Source organism: Hyla sarda, chromosome 11, assembly GCF_029499605.1.
Source record: "Hyla sarda isolate aHylSar1 chromosome 11, aHylSar1.hap1, whole genome shotgun sequence".
Taxonomy (NCBI): Eukaryota; Metazoa; Chordata; class Amphibia; order Anura; family Hylidae; genus Hyla; species Hyla sarda.
The window spans coordinates 97,221,139-97,241,856 of NC_079199.1; the positions used below are offsets into that span (position 1 = coordinate 97,221,139).

At 42.6% G+C, this 20,718-nt stretch overlaps 1 protein-coding gene across 4 annotated transcripts in view; it reads left to right on the forward strand.

Moving 5' to 3' along the window:
- Nucleotides 1-16,791, forward strand: part of PRUNE1 (prune exopolyphosphatase 1) — a 41,095-nt gene extending 24,304 nt beyond the window's left edge. For 2 of the 4 annotated variants that reach the window (XM_056545026.1, XM_056545025.1), the window contains exons 7-9: nucleotides 2,226-2,320; nucleotides 2,550-2,708; nucleotides 15,010-16,791. In XM_056545026.1, the coding sequence (XP_056401001.1) occupies nucleotides 2,226-2,320; nucleotides 2,550-2,708; nucleotides 15,010-15,552 (797 nt within the window). In that variant the 3' untranslated portion in view covers nucleotides 15,553-16,791. The remainder of the gene's footprint in view (nucleotides 1-2,225; nucleotides 2,321-2,549; nucleotides 2,709-15,009) is intronic. The other 2 variants (XM_056545027.1, XM_056545028.1) reach the window with 1 other exon arrangement.
- Nucleotides 16,792-20,718: the final 3,927 nt, after the last annotated feature.

Here is a 20,718-nt window from a genome sequence, read left to right on the forward strand (position 1 = left end):
TAAAATATACATCAAACCAAATGACACATAAGATATATCACATATGTACTTGACAAAGGTGCTAAGCCATGTTATTTAATGTTATAATACATATCATTGACCCCTTGCCCCCCACTCTTTCATACCGTCCTGTGGTGTATTATTGGAGGTTTACCGTACAATACGGGTAAGGCCGGGTTCTCATCACGTTTTTGCAATACAGTTCCCGTATCAGGTTTTTGATTTAAAAAAAAAAACAACAAAAAAACGGATTCCTCAAAACATGACTAAACTGTATCAAAACGTGTGTACAAATTTTTACGCGCATATGGTTTGAAAAATATCCGGTTGCATCCGTTTTTTAAGAAAAAAGTGTACGTTTTTAACTTTTATTAACATTTGACCGCTAAGCGGTCACTAAGACCCTAAATTTCCCACCCAATATAAAACTTAACATTTAATGAGCCAAGATTAAAATAACCTCACACATATTGATCCATAGTGCATTGATTGGCATGACACTGCATGCTATAGAAGTGAATTGAAAAAATAGACTGTGGCTGCAGTCCACAGTCTATAGTGTGAGACAATTAAAAATCTAACACATTGCCCGCCCGCCCGACGTTTCGCCACAGGCTGTGGCTTTATCAAGGGCTAAGAGGCAAACGGCCATTTGCCTCTTAGCCCTTGATAAAGCCACAGCCTGTGGCGAAACGTCGGGCGGGCGGGCAATGTGTTAGATTTTTAATTGTCTCACACTATAGACTGTGGACTGCAGCCACAGTCTATTTTTTCAATTCACTTCTATAGCATGCAGTGTCATGCCAATCAATGCACTATGGATCAATATGTGTGAGGTTATTTTAATCTTGGCTCATTAAATGTTAAGTTTTATATTGGGTGGGAAATTTAGGGTCTTAGTGACCGCTTAGCGGTCAAATGTTAATAATATTGGATTTACCCTCCACTCATAGGTCCCTCTTGTCGCGTTTTTAACTTTTCACTCCATTATGAATAAAGTTTCACTTGTTTGATTGAAATTCCAAGAAAAAAAAACTGTGCTTAGTTAAAACCGTATAGTGAAAACCGGATGGAACCGTACGCACATACAGTTCTATACGGTTCCCATTGACTCCCATATTTAAAAAAAACTTATATGGTTTAATACAGTTTTTCACCCAGACCAAAAACCGTGGAAGGCTACAGTTTACTGTCTGAAAAAAAACAAAAAACCGTATGGTTTGAAAAACGGAGACAACCGTATACATTATGGTGCATACAGTTTTGAATGGGAAGTCTATGGGCACGGTTTTCTTTATGGTTGCATACGTTTTTTGTTTTTTTTTGTTTGTTTGTTTTTTATGAAACCATATAGCAAAATCGTGGTGTGAACCCACCCTCAGGTTGGTTGATGCCCCAGAAACATGTAGGCCGATTAGAAGGACCCCTTATTATTCTATCATGCTGTCTTTAACCATGGAGTAAGAAAGTACATTTATAGCTTCATTTGCGCACTGAATAGTTTGAATTGGGGATGTTTTTTTTTTTTCTTGTTTTTTTTTTAAAGGAGTAGTCTTGTGAAATATAAATTCTCCCCTAACCAAAGGATAGGGGATAAGTTATAGGTCGTGCTGGGACCCCCCGCAATCTCCTGCAAGGGATTCCGGCAATTTGCCGGAAGCGGCCATTCGACCACCGCAGGAAGCCGTGGCCGGCACACCTCCTCCATGTATCTTTATGGGGTACATGGAGGGAGCGTGTCGGCCAGCGCTCCCTTTCCAGCATTCTGCCGTGGCCCTGTTCAGTAGATCGCAGGGGTCTCGGCGCTCGGACCCCCTGCGATCTATAACTTATCCCCTATCCTTTTGGATAGGGGATAAGTTACATTTCACCAGACTACTCCTTTAAAGGAGTACGGTACTCCGCTGCTCAGCGTTCGCAACTAAATGTTCCAAACGCTTAAAGCCAGCGCAGGGGGCTTGTGACATCATGACCCCGTCCCCTTGTGATGTCAGCCATCACGCCCCGTCCCATAGACATCACGGGGCGGGGCCGTGGCGTCACGAGCCCCCCATTGCCACCTCTGAGCGTTTTGGAGTACTCCTTTAATGTTAACACAAAACACTGCGATGCTAAGTGGAATGCTGATGGACTCGGCTGAAGTGTGAACGCAGCTTTAGATGTGACTGAAGAGAGGAACAATGAGCCAAGAAAGCACTCTTTGTTTTTAACCCTTTCTTTTGCAGGTCTAACCACAGATCAGATGCTCCGTAAGGACCTTAAGGCCCTGGCCAGTCGGGACATTAGGTTGGCCATTAGTGCCATATACATGAACATAGAGGTGAGATCCATGGAGGGGATTATGGTTCAGATCCCTTCCATTATTTTTCATGTAACAATCCATGATCTGCCATCATCTTATAGATCCGAAGCTCTTGGGTTGTAATGTCAGTGATGGCGGCATGGGGAGAGATGGAGAAAAGATGGTGCCCATCTGAGGCCTGCCCATGGTTGTAATGGTGGTTTTCTGCCGGTTTACATCCTCTCACTTCTCTCTGCTTCACTTAAAGGAATTCCTGCAAAGAAAAGACCTGGAGACGGAGCTGCAGGATTTCTGTCAGAGACACCGATACAACGTCCTTATCGCCATGGCGATTGCCTTCACCAGTGCTAATGAACCAATGAGGCAAATAGCGGTGTACAGCCATGAGGGGGCGCTGAGAGCAATGGTAAGTCACCCAGAGATATGGGGATATGCAATAGCAGCAAGTGAATGGAGTATACATTGTATCACAGCTAGGGTACTGTGGAAGGAAGGAGAAGCCATTTTTAAGTCTCTCCAGAGATGCTCCATTAAAGGAGTACTCCGGTGGAAAAACAACTTGTGCCAGAAAGTTATACCGATTTGCCTGGAATTAAAGGAGAAGTACCACGTACAAAAAGTGATACATTTTAAATCGCAGGGGGGGGGGTCTGGCCGCTGGGGTCCGTTCCCCCGCAATCTCCTGTACGGGGCCCCGGCTCTCCCTGGGAACAGAGCATGTTGACCCCCACATGAATCGGCGGCCAACACGCACCCTCCATATATCTCTATGGGTAGAGCCGAAAATGGCTCTTCCGTAGAGAAATATCTCAAAATGAATCTCAAAGAATAAATGTCCTGTAATATTGTGGGTGCATAACATGGTCCATGAAGAATCTTAAAGGGGTCATCCAGGAATCAAGAACCAGAGCTAATTATTTAAAAAACTGCTCCCTGTCTGTCCCCAGGTTGGGTGTGGTTTTACAACTTTGTTCCATTCACTTCAATGGAACTGAGCTGCAGAACCGCACCCAACCTGGAGACAGACGGGGAGCAGTTTGTGAAAGAAAAAAACCCAGTTTTTCAATTCATGGAGAAGTCTCAATCATAGACTCTTTTCCTGCTGCCCCTTTTATTAGATTTACATCTATAGATTTATCTTTACAGTGTAGGCGAGATGTGCTTAGGGGGATACATGTCTGAATGTGGGGGGTCCGACCTCTGGAACCCATCGTAATCTCCAGTACATGGCCCCGAATATCCCCATGGAGATCTGGGTCAGCACACCCTCCATGCGTTCTCTATGTGAACGACGGAAATACAAGAGCGCTGTACATAGAGAATGCATAGAGCACATTTGGGGCCACGTACTGGAGATCACGAAGGGGGTTTGACCTCTGTGGCACTTATCCATTATCATGTGGATAGGGGATACATTTTAAACGCTGGAGTACCCCTTTATTGTAAACTGCCATACATTTACGGTGCCACATTAAGAAGTCACTGTGTCTAGTATACAAAATAGTGATCAACAACACTCGATCATTAACTCTTATCAACTAGTGCCATAAAGTTACAGATTTGTAAATTACTTCTATTTAAAAATCTTAATCCGTCCAGTACTTATCAGCTGCTGAATTCTACAGAGGAAATTCTTTTCTTTTTGAATTTCCTTTCTGTCCATGTCAGGAACTGTCCAGAGCAGGAGGGGTTTGCTATGGGGATTTGTTCCCACTCCGGACAGTTCCTGACATGGACAGAAGTGTCAGCAGAGAGCACTGTGGTCAGACTGGAAAGAACTACACAACTTCCTCTGGAGCATACAGCAACTAATAAGTACTGGAAGAATTAAGATTAAGTAGAAGTAATTTTCAAATCTGTTTAACTTTCTGGCACCAGTTGATAAAAAAAAAAAATTTAAAAAATGTCCTCCCTTTAAGGACAAGGGAGGTGACCAATTGTGGTGCACTACCCTGGTGATCTGCCGACTGACTGATCACACCCTTTGTATGAGGTAATGGCCAACTCCATACTCGTCGTACTGCCAGGACTACCACTGAAGGGATTGAAGTGCCCACTCTAAACTGGCCCAATAATGACCATTTATAGAACATTGGGCCCCTCTTAGAACACTCCAGTGGCATATAAAGATACACCCTAAAATCTACAAGGGGCTCCTTCATTTTTGGAGCCGTTTTGTGAATCATTTTGCACTCTACTGTCACCTATGGGATATTTCTGAAATCTGCAGAATTGGGGGAATAAATTTGGAGTTCCATTTCCTGTTTAGTTACACAAAAATTGTGTAAAAGGATTGAAATTAAATATCTGCAAAAAAAGAAATGTAAAAATATATATATTAAAACACCTAAAAAGTTAACAAGCTTCATGAAGGCTGTTTTAAATACTTTGAAGGGTGCAGGTTTTTTGTTTTTTATTATTTTTTTTTTATAAATAAGTTTTTTTTATTGGGGATTCAAATTAGGGAGGGGGCATAACAGCCGCAACGCACCCTCCCATAGACATGAATGGAGGGGGCGTGGCGTCACGTCCCTGTCTCAGAAGCCCAGAGGTTTCCGAAAATTCAGACGCAGCTACGTATAGAATGCGGGCTGCTGCAGGGAGTCCCAGCAGACGGCCCCCGGCGATCAGACATCTTATCCTTTCGATAGGGGATAAGATGTTTTTGCCCGGAATACCCCTTTAATGACCACGAAGGTATACATTTACTCCTGTAGCCGGCTCCCGTTATGTGAAGCGCACTCAGGAGCTGAGTGCACTTTATACCTGATGGGTCCCTGTTGCTATCAGGACCAGGATCGGGCTGAGGTCCGGTATTAACCCTTTAGATGCCACAATCAAAGTTGATCACGGCGTCTAAAATGGGAGAAAACACTTGCCGGTTTGCTCAGCAGGCTGTTCGGGACCGCTGCGGTGAAATTGTGGCATCCCCAACAGCTGAGAGGACGGCGGGAGGCTCCTTACCTTTCCCCTCGCCGTCTGATTGGCGTTCTATTGCTCAGAGCCTGCCATGCAGGCTGGAGCAGCAGAGTACCGATTACACTGATCAATGCTATGCTGTGGCGTAGCATTGATCAGTGTATGCAATCTAAGAATTGCATGTAATAGTCCCCTATGGGGACTAAAAAAAAGTGTAAAAAAACAAATAAACAAAAAAATAAATTGCACGCGTCAATGTCCAAACTATAAAAATGTTACTTTAATTATACCGCAGGGTCAATGGTGTACACATTAAAAATTTCCAAAGTCCCAAATTGTATATTTTTTGGTCATTTTGTATACTATAAAAAAAAGCGATCAAAAAGTCCCATCAAAACAAAAATGGTACCAATTAAAAACTACAGACCACAGCGCAAAAAATGAGCCCTCATATTGCCCCGTATGTGGAAAAATAAAAGTTATAGGGGTCGGAAGATGACAATTTTATACTTACTAATTTTGGTACATGTAGTTATAATTTTTTTGTAAGTAGTAAAATAAATAAAACCTGTATAAATTAGATATCTTTGTAACCGTATGGACCTACAGAATAAAGATAAGGTTTCATTTTTACCAAAAAGTGTACTGCGTAGAATCGGAAGCCCCCAAAAGTTACAAAATGGCGTTTATTTTTCAATTTTGCCCCACAAATATATATATTTTTTTCTGGTTTCGCCATGAATTTTGTGGTGAAATGATTGATGTCACAAAGTACAATTGGTGGCGCAAAAAAAAAAAAGCCCTCATATGGGACTGTAGGTGCAAAATTGAAAGTGTTGATTTTTAGAAGGGGAGGAGGAAAAATCGAAAGTGCAAAAATGAAACAACCTGTGGTCCTTAAGGGGTTAAAAAACTAAAATAAATAAAAATAAAGGAATACTGCCATAAGGAAGATATATGGTAACTTACTAATTTACTGAATTGTGAGACATCTTTAATAGCAGAGGATTTACATTTTAGAAAATTTCTATTCTCTTCTGAATTTTGTGATAGTATTGGATGGATATATATATATATATATATATATATATATCCATCCAATACTATCACAAAATTCAGAAGAGAATAGAAATTTATATATAAATTTATTGTTGAAGAGAATACACTTGCACTCACCGGTCCTGTGATTCGTGGTGTTCCGGATTATCCATTCATGCCGGGAGACGTTGCGATGAGGGCGCTCAGAGGCTAACAGCCGTTTTCGCCCACAGCCGTGTGCTTCTTCCGGCCTCGAGAGGCCGGAAGAAGCACACGGCTGTGCGCGAAAATGGCTGTTAGCCTCTGAGCTGATTTCTTTAAATAACTGCGCCACTCCTGTGCTCAGGTCGAGTGTGGTATTGCAGCTCAGTTGCATTAAAGTAAATGGAGTCAAGTTGTTATAACACACAACCTTAGAACAGGAGTGGCACTGTTTTTCTATTCCTGGATAACCAATTTTTTAATCTGAGTGTGGGGGAGCAGGGAGGTAAGTATGTGTTTTTTTTTTTTTAATTGTTTAATGCATAAAGATTGGCTGCCACTCAGCTTTGCTAGACTGCCTTTTTTTTTCCCCTGCAATTTGTTAAAGAGCAATAGATGCTTAAAGGGGTACTGCGCCCCTGGCATCTTATCCCCTATCCAAAGGATAGGGGATAAGATGTTAGATCGCCGCGGTCCCGCTGCTGGGGACCCCGGGGATCGCTGCTGCGGCACCCCGCCATCATTACTGCACAGAGAGAGTTCGCTCTGTTCGTAATGACGGGCGATACAGGGGCCAGAGCAGCGTGACGTCATGGCTCCGCCCCTCATGACATCACAGCCCGTCCCCTTAATGCAAGTCTATGGCAGGGGGCGTGTCGACCGCCACGCCCCCTCCCATAGATTTGTATTGACGGGGGCGGGCCGTGACATCACGAGGGTCGGAGCCATGATGTAACGATGCTCCGGCCCCTGTATTGCCCGTCATTACGTGCAGAGCGATCTCGCTCTGTGCAGTAATGATAGCGGGGTGCTGCAGCAGCGATCCATGGGGTCCCCAGCAGCAGGACCCCGGCGATCTGACATCTTATCCCCTATCCTTTCGATAGGGGATAAGATGTCTAAGGGCGGAGTACCCCTTTAACGTTGCAGATATGCCATTCAGGACCATGTAAGCATTGCATTGATAGTAACCCTGCTACACCAGAGGCCGATACAACTAAAGTACAAAAACAGAGTTGACTGTCAGATATCAGCGCCATTGTATATTCTAGAGCTGATGTGCTAGTAGCCCCCACCTTTTTTTTCTTTTGTCCTACTGACCCCCTCATTCGTATCTCTAAACCAATGACACGAAGTTGAAGTAAAAAGAATAAAGTGACAAAATGTGCAGATAAGCTGTGTATGTTTTATGAGGCTGCGAGGCGTGAGGCACAAGCAGGGCTGGTAGTGGTGTCAAGGGTCATATAGGTAGATATGTAAGGGACAGGGAGGGCACGGTGTACCTCTTTCTCTGAGGCAGTGTTTCCCAACCAGTGTGCCTCCAGCTGTTGCAAAACTACAATCCCCAGTGGGAGTTAGTTTTGCAACTACTGAAGGCAAACTTGTCACACAGGCTTAAAAGGACTGCATAGAATACAGTGATCGGTTTCAGCGTGAATTCACATGTCTGTAGAGAAAAATTACTTGGTCATATGGATCTAGATTTCTGTGGGGAAACATGGCCCAGTCAGATGGCTCCAGATCTCTATAGAGAAACATGGCCTGGTCAGATGGATACAGATCTCTATAGAGAAACATGTCCTGGTCAGATGGATCCAGATCTCTATAGAGAAACATGACCTGGTCAGACGGATCCAGATCTCTATAGAGAAACATGGCCTGGTCAGATGGATCCAGATCTCTATAGAGAAACATGGCCTGGTCAGATGGATCCAGATCTCTATAGAGAAACATGGCCTGGTCAGATGGATCCAGATCTCTATAGAGAAACATGGCCTGGTCAGATGGATCCAGATCTCTATAGAGAAACATGGCCTGGTCAGATGGATCCAGATCTATGTGAAGAAACATGGCCTGGTCAGATGGATCCAGATCTATGTGGAGAAACATGTCCTGGTCAGATGGATCCAGATCTCTATAGAGAAACATGGCCTGGTCAGATGGATCCAGATCTCTATAGAGAAACATGGCCTGGTCAGATGGATCCAGATCTCTATAGAGAAACATGGCCTGGTCAGATGGATCCAGATCTATGTGAAGAAACATGGCCTGGTCAGATGGATCCAGATCTATGTGGAGAAACATGTCCTGAACAGGTGGATCCAGATCTATGTGAAGAAACATGGCCTGGTCAGATGGATCCAGATCTATGTGGAGAAACATGGCCTGGTCAGATGGATCCAGATCTCTATAGAGAAACATGACCTGGTCAGATGGATCCAGATCTCTATAGAGAAACATGTCCTGGTCAGATGGATCCAGATCTCTATAGAGAAACATGGCCTGATCAGATGGATCCAGATCTCTATAGAGAAACATGGCCTGGTCAGATGGATCCAGATCTCTATAGAGAAACATGTCCTGGTCAGACGGATCCAGAACTCTATATAGAGAGACATGGCCTGGTCAGATGGATCCAGATCTCTATAGAGAAACATGTCCTGGTCAGATGGATCCAGATCTCTATAGAGAAACATGGCCTGATCAGATGGATCCAGATCTCTGTGGCCCCATACTGTTGGAAGGGTCAGAATTTGGAACAAGCCGGATGAATCCTTCCTTCAGGATGGTGGAGATGATGTCATGGAGGGGGAATGTTTTCCTGGCACACCCTGGATCCTCTATCGGTGGATCGACATTTGGTATGTAGGATTTATTTAAGAATTGTGGCCGACCAAGTTCATCCCTTCATGGCAGCTGGCAGAAGGAGACTGCCCCATGCCACAAGGGTCGTATAGTCATGGATTATATTTATTTATTTTTTCACCCCTTGCTTCCCTGGCCTTCACAATCCCTAGATCTTCTTCTTATAGACATCTCTAAAGTGAGAAAGAAAGGAAACAAAGTGGAGGACAGCGCCTTGTGTAATTCTGAGTGGAACAGAGACCCCAAATCTCCCTGTGGTGGTATTGTGCTCACCTTACGTGAACCCTGGGTTCATGCATATAACCCCTCCGTGTTGGGGTACAGACGTATGACCACAAGCTGCAGCCTGCAAATACAAGGCCGGTCTCCCCAGAGGGGGTCGGCGATTCATGAAGTATACAGAAGCAGAAAAAATAATGGGACAAAAAGGAACAGACTTACATCATGTCCAGTACCATCATCTAATGAAGCAATTGTGAGAAGCCATCCTGTCCTTATAGGCCTAAATTCCTGCAGAACGGAGTGGTATCTATGCCATGATGAATTACTGCGGTTATGGAAGCCCAACGCCCTACTTGATGGGTGGCCCCTCCTAATACAGAGGCCTTTCACTGTGTAGGAGTCTCCTTAATATTATGCTGATGATGTAACATTTCCAACAGCATTTTGAAAACTACATATGCCTGCAATGTTTCCCCATGACCATTAGAGGGAGCCCAAACACCCACCTGTAATTGAGGAAGTTCATGACCGATTTACAATGTTTTTTGTTAATAATTAAAGACCCTTTCCCTCAAACGCCTCACTTTGTGCAGTATTGTTAAGCATTATTCCCCCCCTCCCGACATGTGTAATATACATGGATTATGCAGTGTAAATCAGTTTAGGCTGCGTTCACACGGACATCTAGACCCGTCCCATTCTTCTCCCGTCAAAAATAACGACGGACTTTAAAAAAAACAAATCGGACAATAATGGATGGATCCGTTATTGTTCATTTAATAAACCAAAAAAAAAAAAGATAATAATAAATTATATATATAATTTTTTATTTTTTTTTTTTGTTCTGAGCATGCGCAGAAGTAAAAACGGCTAAAAAAACGGATTGAAATAACTGATGCAAACGGATGACCTTTAAAGGGGTTCTCTACTGCCCCAGTGTGTGAAACATTTTGTTCTGAACACTGGGTGCAGGCTACTGGGGTCGTGACGTCATGCAAAATGTTTCACACACTGGGGCAATGGAGTACCCCTTTAAAAGCTCATCCGTTTTCCATAGACTTCAATGTTAACTTTACTGTATCCGTTTTTTCTTCCGCTTTTTTGACGGGAGAAAAAATGCTGCATGCACCGTCTTTTCTCCCGTAAAAAAACAAACAAAAAAAATGGAATTATTTTACAACCGTTTAGGTTCCGTTGTTGCTGCTTGTAAACTGATTACAAATGGGGGGGGGGGAGAAACGGGGACAGACGGCTGTGTGAATGCACCCTTAGATTGTTATCGTAAAAAAAAAATATATATATAAATTTTTTTATATATATATTTATATATTTTTATATATATATATATATATATATATATATATATATATATATATATATATATATATATATATATAATATATATTTTTTTATATATATATATTTTTTATATAATATTATTATTATTTTTTTTTTTTTACCCCTCCATTTTCGCTCTCTCCATTCCTCCCTGTAACCAGATCTCTCCTGGTTGCTCTCAGATGGTCATTCATTAACTTGACCAAAGTTTAAACTTTCGGTATTGAAATGTGAGTCCGGGACATAAGTTTCTTGTTTTCACACCGGCCGTCCCAACTAGGAGCAGTCGCCGCGGTCGGCTATAGGTGAGCACCGTATATAAGGGGTGTAAGTCTTAAGTCTTTTTAGGTCTCTGCATTCTGTTGTATGGATTCCCGTATTCTTTTCTGCACCTTCTCGTGTATCACGCCATGCACGTACGATAGGTACACAGGTAGGTGTACATTAACCACATCCGTGGCGGCTCCGCAGCTGTCACCTGATACACTGTGAAGTTTGTTTTTTTGGATTTTGTTCTTATATACTTGTGAGTATTAAATGGGGAACTCTGCATGGTACAATGTAATATGACAGATGCATTCATCAGGGTTGTCTAGCGTATAAAAAGTATAAAAGTTTCATACACCAAATTTTTAGTTATTAGATCAGTGTTTCCCAACCAGGGTGCCTCCAGCTGTTGCAAAACTACAACTCCCAGCATGCCCGGACAGCTGTTGTACCGCATATAAGTAATATATCTTGGGGTGATTGTGTGTTTATTTTTTTTATTTATGTATTTTTTTTAAATAAAACTTTCTGATACCGGAATACCCCCTTAAAGGGGTATTCCAGGCAAAAACTTTTTTTTATATATCAACTGACTCCGGAAAGTTGAACAGATTTGTAAATTACTTCTATTAAAAAATCTTAATCCTTCCAATAGTTATTAGCTTCTGAAGTTGAGTTGTTGTTTTCTGTCTAACTGCTTTCTGATGACTCACGTCCCGGGAGCTGTGCAGTTCCTATGGGGGATATTCTCCCATCATGCACAGCTCCCGGGACGTGACATGAACTTCAGAAGCTAATAACTATTGGAAGAATTAAGATTTTTTAATAGAAGTAATTTACAAATCTGTTTAACTTTCCGGAGCCAGTTAATATATATAAAAGTTTTTGCCTGGAATACCCCTTTAAAGGTCTATTCACACATACAGTATCCTGTGCAGGATTTGAAGCTGTCAGTCATTCAGTTTACATTGGAATCTGCAGCAGAAAATCCTGCGCATGAAATCTGCGCCGAATACTGTACGTGGGAATAGACCATTAAGTTATAATGGGAGTTGTAGTTTTGCAACAGCTGGGTGCACCTTGGTTGAGAAACCTATATGATTTACAGTAGTGCTTTTCAATCGGTGTGCCTCCAGCTGTTGCAAAACTACAACTCCCAGCATGCCCGGACAGCTGTTGTATATATGTATCTTGGGCTGATTTATTATTATTTTTTAAATAAAACTTTCTGATACCGGAATACCCCTTTAGGGTCTATTCACACATACAGTATTCATGCGCAAATTTGATGCGCAGGATTTCCACCTGTGTTCACTCATTCAGTTTACACTAAAATCTGCAGCAGAAAATCCTGCGCATCAAATCTGCGCAGAATTCTGTACGTGTGAATAGAATAGGAAAGACATGTATCGCTCATGGTGGGACTGGTGCAACAAAGGATGAGGAAATCATCCAATGGGCCCCAGTTTGGACCTGGAAAAAAGGGGCCCACCCTCACAATTTTAGGCTGGGATTGCACGCCCGGACAGCCTTTGGGTGTTATGAAAAATTCCCCATATGCAAGTAGATTTTAAAGAAGAAAAAAAAAAGTCTTTACTTTTCAGCACTTTTTTTTATTTTTTTAAATAAGACTGAGACAACACCACACACTGACAATGAGAGGACTACACAACTTCCTGTATATTAAAAAAGGGATAAATCACACAAAAGCACGCTGAAGCCAGTGCAGTTGGTGATAACACTACATTAGTAAGAAATATATCTTGGGTGATTTTTATTTATTTATTTTTAAATAAAACTTTCTGATACCGGAATACCCTTTTAAGACCTATTCTGCCAGAAACTTCCCATAATGGTGGCCTTGATCAGTTTTGGATGGGCTCCTTTTGCATAGCCTAGATGTAAAAAATGTGCTTGATATTTGTTGATTACCATTTAGACGGCACTCGCGCAACATTCTTGCTGATGCAAAACTACAACTCCCAGCATGCCCGGTGGCCGAAGGCTGTCCGGGCATGCTGGGAGTTGTAGTTTCGCAACAGCTGGGTGCACCCTTGTTGAGAAACTATCATTTAGAGTAGTTTTCCAATCGGTGTGCCTCCAGCTGTTGCAAACCTACAACTCCCAGCATGCTGGAAGTTGTAGTTTTGCAACAGCTGGAGGCACACCTATTGGAAAACACTGTAGTAGAAGGGCTCTCTGTTCAAGGTCTTCATCTCTTAAGGTAGTGTGGTTGCAAAGAGTGTTTTTATTTATTTATTTTTTCTTTAGAGGTCCTGTCCTGTATTAACCAATTTTTTTAAATGGACGCTGTAATGCTTTATTTTCCCTGTGGGGGCACTGCAGGGAAATTAAACACTTACCACCAATTTTTTGCACAGATTACAGCTAAATGTCTCATTAGAGGGACACTTTGTGACCAGCTTATTTCCAATGGACACTTCTAACAAGTAGGGAGATCCGATAAGCTCCCTGAGCTAAGAGGCCTATTTAGTTTTAATACTTTAAACGCTGTGATCGCCATTGATCAGTGTTGTGAGGGTTAATGAGGGGCAGTGGCGGGATTGCTGCCGCCCCCTCATTAGGGATGAGTGTCCGGCTACTGATAGTAGCCAACACTTCATATGAAGAGAGCACAGCTCCTGTGCTTTCTTCATAGTCATTTAGGGGTTAATGGTACATACTCTGGGTTACTGTTACTAGTGGGGTACCACAGGGGTCAGTTTTGGGTCCTATTCTTTTTAATATATTAATGACCTTGTAGAAGGATTGAATAGTAAAGTACAGTGAGGACAGTACAGTGTGTAGTAGATAACAAAATAGAGGATAGTGCACTGTATATAGTAGATAACACAATAGAGGACAGTGCACTGTATATAGTAGATAACTCAACAGAGGACCCTGCACTGTGTATAGTAGATGACACAACAGAGGACGGTGCACTGTGTATAGCAGATAACACAATATAGGACCCTGCATTGTGTATAGTAGATAACAAATTAGATGACAGAACACTGTGTATAGTAGATAACACAATAGAGGACAGTGCACTGTATATAGAAAATAAAATCATAGAGAACCGTGCGGTGAGACTATTATTCTGTAGAGGAATAACCTGGTTATGTAATGTTGATCCAGGAATTTATTCTGATGCCATATTGGAGTCAGGAAGGAATATTGCCCCCCCCCCCCCAGGTATGGGGCAATTGACATCCTCCTCATAGGGTTTTTGCCTTCCTCTGGATCAACACAGTAGGGACACGATAGGGATATAGGTTGGGCTGGATGAACTCTGGTCTTTTTCAACCTTATTACTATGTAACTATGTGCTGCTGGTGCATTTACTTGATCGGATTTTCAAGAATGGACGTAATTTTATTATTTATAAAAACCTATTTTATGGCATTTTCGTTTATTATTTAAAAAAATGTAACCTAAATTAGTTATCAATTTAATCAGAAAATTTAAGATATGAAATAAATCATTCCAATGTTGAAGAATTCTGTACAAAAGTTGTATGATTTAGTAGTTTCCCAAAAATGTTATATTTTAATTTATCATTGCGTAAAAAAAATAAAAGAATAACTAAAATTATAAATTTTGTTCAATTTTTAAAGAGGTACTCTGCTTCTAGACATCTTATCCCTCCGTGCCGGATGACTGGCGATGTGAGGTCGGAGGCCCCCTCGTGACATCACGACCACGCCCCCTCGTAACATCACAGCCACACACCCTCATGACATCACGGCCACACCCCCTCAATGTAAGTCTATGGGAGGGGGCGTGACTCCCGTCACGCCCCCTCCCATAGACTTGCATTGAGGGGTCGTAGACGTGACGTCACGAGCCTCCGGCACTGCACCCAACGCTCTAAATGAACACCAGGTGCAGCAGGGAGATCGCGGGACCCCCGCGATCAGACATCTATGTCTATGGGCGGAGTACCCCTTTAATAAAAAAATTATATATATATATATATATATATATATATATATATATATAATTTTTTTTTTATTATTTTATTTTTTTTTTATTATGATTATTATTTATTATATTATTATGTTCCTAATGATTAGGTGAGTAAAGTTCTGGAGCAGGCCACAACACCATCGCTGGACCTGTCCCCAATAACCCGCCATCATTGTCACCACGTCACAGCCTACAGTCAGGGCAACGTCGTTGCGTCCCGTAAGAAAGTCCTGCCCATCCTGAAGGATTTCCTAAAGAAAAGGGACAGCGGGGAGAGTGGCAGTCAACTCATGCAGTCGTTCCGGGAGGCCGAAGACTATAATGGACGTTCTGAATTTGCAGAATGTAATGTAGAGGATAATTCGGAGGGCAGCGAGCAGCTTGGAGAATTCGGGGAGCAACCGGATAACCCAGACGTTTGTGGCGGAGACAGAACGAAGGGCAAAGCATACGGAATGGGATTCAGGAGGCAGATGGAGGACGGGTTGGACGAGGAGAACTCCTTCCCCCCCACCCCTATGAACAGTCTCGTGGAAGGTTGTCCCCTCGATCGGGGGCTCCCAAAACTGACTGCGGAAGCCATTTTAGAGAGGATCAACCGTATCACTGTGGTAGATTCTGAGGTAAATTCCTCGACTGAAAAACAGTGACCAGCACCAAAAAAGGAAGAAAAAAAAATCAAAAATAATATCTAAAGAAATCGAGGTACTTGCCAAACAGTGTGCAATTCCTATTTTTGATACTTTGTCAAATTCATTAATTTTTAATTTCACAGATGTGGTTTTTATTGTGTCAATTACCTCAGGGCGGGGGAGAGAAGAGGGTCTTTTTTTTTGTAAAATATTTCCTAACAGTATCTGTTTGCACGTGTGACAAGAGTGCATGCTGGGAAATCCTATGTTAACCAGTGCAACGTTTTTTGTTTTTTTTCAACCCCCTGACTAGAATATTTATTATCCTCTTAATATTTGTGACACTTAAAGGGGTTCTCCACCATAGGATGATTTTAGTACGTACCTGGCAGACAGTAATGGACATGCTTAGGAAGGATCTGCGCTTGTCTTGGGGCTAAATGGCTATGTTGTGAGATTACCATAACACTGTGGCTAGCTGTTTGTGAACTGGTATTTCCTGTTTTACTTTTCTTCTTAACCTACAAATCCCATAATTCCATTTTCCTCCCACACATCAGCCACTGCACCCATTGAAACATAAATGAGCTGCATCCATTCAAAAGACCTGTGGTTTTCAATCAGGGTGCCTACAGCTGTTGCATTAGTTGCAGATTGATCTCTCTCCCACCAAGCGATCCCTCCACCCATTGAAACAGACAGGCTCCCTGTCATCAGCTGACTAGTGATGTCAGGTCTCGGCCGCATTGCAAAATGGGAAAAATCTGAGACAGCAGTCATTTTGTATGCTGTTAAAAATAAATATTGGGGTGAAAATCACAGAAGAATTGTGAGAAAACCGACACACACAGGTACAGACACTATATATTATGAACTACACTAACTTTACAGCCCCTGTAGCATAGTCAAATAAAAAAAAAATCCTGGAATACCCCTTTAAAGGAGTACAGTACACTGAAGGAATAAAAAATGTGTTTAAATCAGCTGGTGCCAGAAAGTTATACAGATTTGTAAATTACTTCTATATAAAAATCTTAACTTTTCCAGTACTTATCAGCAGCTGTATGCTCCACAGGAAGTTGTGTAGTTCCTTCCAGTCTGACCACAGTGCTCTCTGCTGACACCTCTGTCTGTGCCTGAAATTGTCCAGAGCCAGGAGCAAATCCCCATAGTGAACCTTTCCTGCTCTGGACAGTTGCTTACACAGACAGAGGTGGCAGCAGAGAGCACTGTGGTCAGACGAAAAAGAACCATACAACTTCCTCTGGAGCATACAGCAGCTGATAAGTACTAGTAGGGTTAAAGGGGTACTCCGCTGCCCTGCTTCCGGAAGTTTATTGTTTCGAACGCTGTGTGCGGGCTTCCGTGTTCAGGGCCGCCCCCTCAGGACGTCACGCCCGTCCCCTCGTGAAGTGACGCCTGCCCCCCTCAACGAAAGTCTATGGGAAGGACGGCCATCGCGCCCTCTTCCCATAGACTTTCGTTGAGGGGTCGGGTGTGACGTCACGAGGGGGGCGCCCCTAAACACGGAAGCCCGCACACAGCGTTCGGAACAATAAACTTCTGGACGCTGGGGAGCGGAGCTCCGGAAGCAGGGCAGCAGAGTACCCCTTTAAGATTTTTAAAGAGAAATAAGTTAAAGATGTGTATAACTTTCTGGCACTAGTTGATTTGAAAAAAATAATAAAAAATCCGGAGGACCCCTTTTAAGCTTTTTGTCACAAGCTCTTACATGTGGAGGAAACTGTTTTGGAGGATGAACCTGATTCATGTTAATAGACAACATGAATAGTCATTATGTTTTTTGCTAAGATGGTACATGACCTAGTCAAAATGGCCGTCTACACGGGGGAGATTTAACAAAACCCGACCAGAGGAAAAGTTGCTGAGTTGCCCATAGCAACCAATCAGATCGCTTCTTTCATTTTCCAGAGGCCTTTTCAAAAATGAAAGAAGTGATCTGATTGGTTGCTATGGGCAACTCAGCATCTTTTCTTCTGGACAGGTTGATAAATCTCCCCCAGTGCGTGTGTGTGTGGGGGGGGGGGGGGAGGGGATGGGGAGAATGTAACCTTTTTTACATATATCCTAAAAGATGAAGGCTACAAATGAGCGCATGTTTTATTTATAAAGGTGAAAAATTATTAATATTTTAAATGATATTAACTATAACTTTTAAAGGGGTACACCGCCCCTGGTATCTTATCCCCTATCCAAAGGATAGGGGATAAGATGTCAGATCGCCGGGGTCCCGCTGCTGCAGCACCCCACCATCATTACTGCACAGATTGAGTTCACTCTGCACGTAATGACGGGTGATACAGGGGCCAGAGCAGCGTGATGTCATGGCTCCGCCCCTCATGACATCAAGGCCGTCCCCTTAATGCAAGTCTATGGCAGGGGGCGTGACTACCACCACGCCCCCTCCCATAGACTTGTATTGACGGGGGCGGGCTGTGACGTCAGGAGGGGCGGAGCCGTGATGTAACGATGCTCCGGCCCCTGTATTGCGCGTCATTACGTGCAGAGCGATCTCTCTCTGCGCAGTAATGATAGCAGGGTGCTGCAGCAGCGATCCCCGGGGTCCCCAGCAGCGGGACCCCGGCGATCTGACATCTTATCCCCTATCCTTTGGATAGGGGATAAGATGTCTAGGGGCGGAGTACCCCTTTAAATAATCTTGAGACATCAGTGTTATAGATCAGAACTAAATGTGAAATGAGGGGCTCTATGTAGTGCAAGTGACATGATAAAATTGTAGGACAGTGTTTACCATCCAGGGTGCCTCCAGCTGTTGCAAAACTACAACTTCCAGCATGCCTGGACAGCCGTTGACCTAACCATTTTGACTAGGTCATGTACCATCTTAGCAAAAAACATAATGACTATTCATGTCCGGGCATGCTGGGAGTTATAGTTTGGATACAGCTGGAGGCGCCCTGGTTGGCGATCACTAGTATAAACCCAAATCAGCCACACAGAAAAAAAAAAAAATAATAATGTGTGCGTGTGTGTGTGTATATATATGTATATATATGTATATGTGTATATATATGTATATATATATAATGTATATGTGTATATGTATATATATATATATATATATATATATATATATATATATATATATATACAAATATTTTTTGCTGCATGATATGAATTTTAACACATACTGCAAACCAGCGCTGCGCTGTCCCCACATCGGGGAACTAATTATATGTCACCCACGAGCGCTGTTCTGCCCCCCCCCCCCCCAATTAATTATCATCCCAGCGCTGTCCCCATCGGGGTAAATACTCACATATCACCCGCATGCACTGCCCTCCTCGTCCTCCTGTTTGTTGCTGCCGCTGGTGCTGACACTCTATACTGTGCGGTATCCCTATGCCCGGGCTGCAAAAAAATAAACAAAATAAACTCCCCTCCCGTTGGTCCGTTACCGGCCTCATCTGCTTCTTGGGGACAGGAACGTCTGACAGCCGTCAGCCTATCACCGGCCGCAGCGATGTTCCGCCTCTGCTCGTGATAGGCTGAGCGCATTGTCATGTAAGAAGCCGGCTTGTCCTAAAGACGTCCAGCGCTGGGCTGATAATTAATTTGGGGGGGGGGGGGGGGGGGAGGAGGAAATACTGTTACATACCGTGAAACCGCCAAAAGTTACAAAAATACCAGGATACACACATTTGGTCATACCGCCGTGCCCTAATATATATAGTAGATTTGAGTAGCCGTATTAGTCCAGTGATGCAGATGCAAATCAAAAAATGTTGCAGTATCTTGTGATACCTTTTTTATTGGATTTGCTTTGGACTTGATAAAGGGAGGAATCCCGAAATCTTGTCTCTACAAAATGCTGTTAGTCCAATAAAAAAGGTATTACAGGATACTGCAACATTTTATTTATATATACTAATTAAATAAAAAAATATATGTATATAATTCTTTTATTTTATTATATAATTTTATTCTATAATTTTTTTTTTTTTTTTTTTCATGGGTGCTACCAATTTGCAGATCCATGAATTCACATGTCCGTATGGAGAATCCTTATATTCTTATGTCTGGGGCTCCGGATTGATGTTTATTGTGATTAAAATCTCTCATTCTATTGTGGGCTGTGTCATTTTTACCTAAGCTACAATATACCACATGACCCGTCCCATCTTTAGGTCAACTGGGGTGAAGCATGCGCCATATTAAAGGGGAGGAAAAAGCAAAATAATAAATTATAAGAGAAAATGGAGGTTTTTGTACATCCTACGCAAGGGTGTATGTACCATCTTGGTGCTAGTGTTCCACAGTTGGGGGGGAGGGGGACCCTCCTGGTTGGTCCCATTCTGTTTTCTATTGGTAAGAAGCTCCAGGGAACAGCATTGTCAGCAAACTAATGGAGGGCGCTATTGACCAATGGGTCATGGAAAGCAAAGGGAAATAAAGACAAGGCATTGCTGTCCTGTGGGGCAAAATCAGATACATCAAAATCGGATAAATCCGGGCCATAGTGCATAGACGAGCATGTGACTATGCTTTCCTATCCCCCCGGCTCTTCTAGTCACTGGACGGAGTCTGAACACTCACTTAGACCCGACTGATAATACTTTTGACATGTCCCTAGGAAATGTCGGAAAAAAAAAATTCTATTTATTGACAGGTTAAAGGGGTATTCTAGGCAAAAACTTTTTTTTATATATATCAACTGGCTCCGGAAAGTTAAACGGATTTGTAAATTACTTCTATTAAAAAATCTTAATCCTTCCAATAGTTATTAGCTTCTGAAGTTTTCTGTCTAAGTGCTCATTGATGATGTCACGTCCCGGGAGCTGTGCATGATGGGAAAATATCCCCATAGGAACTGCACAGCTCCCGGGACGTGAGTCATCAGAGAGCAGTTAGACAGAAAACAACTCGGCTTCAGAAGCTAATAACTATTGGAAGGATTAAGATTTTTTAATCGAAGTAATTTACAAATCTGTTTAACTTTCCGGAGCCAGTTGATATATATAAAAAAAATTGGGCCTGGAATTCCCCTTTAACTTTAAAGTTAGGGTCACACGTAGTGTATATGCAGCGTAGAAATATGCAGCCGGGAAATACTGTATGCTGCATATTATTCAATGAACAGACACACAGGGGGATGGGGCTACCAATGGGAGATTAAAGGGGTACTCCGCTGCTCAGCGTTTG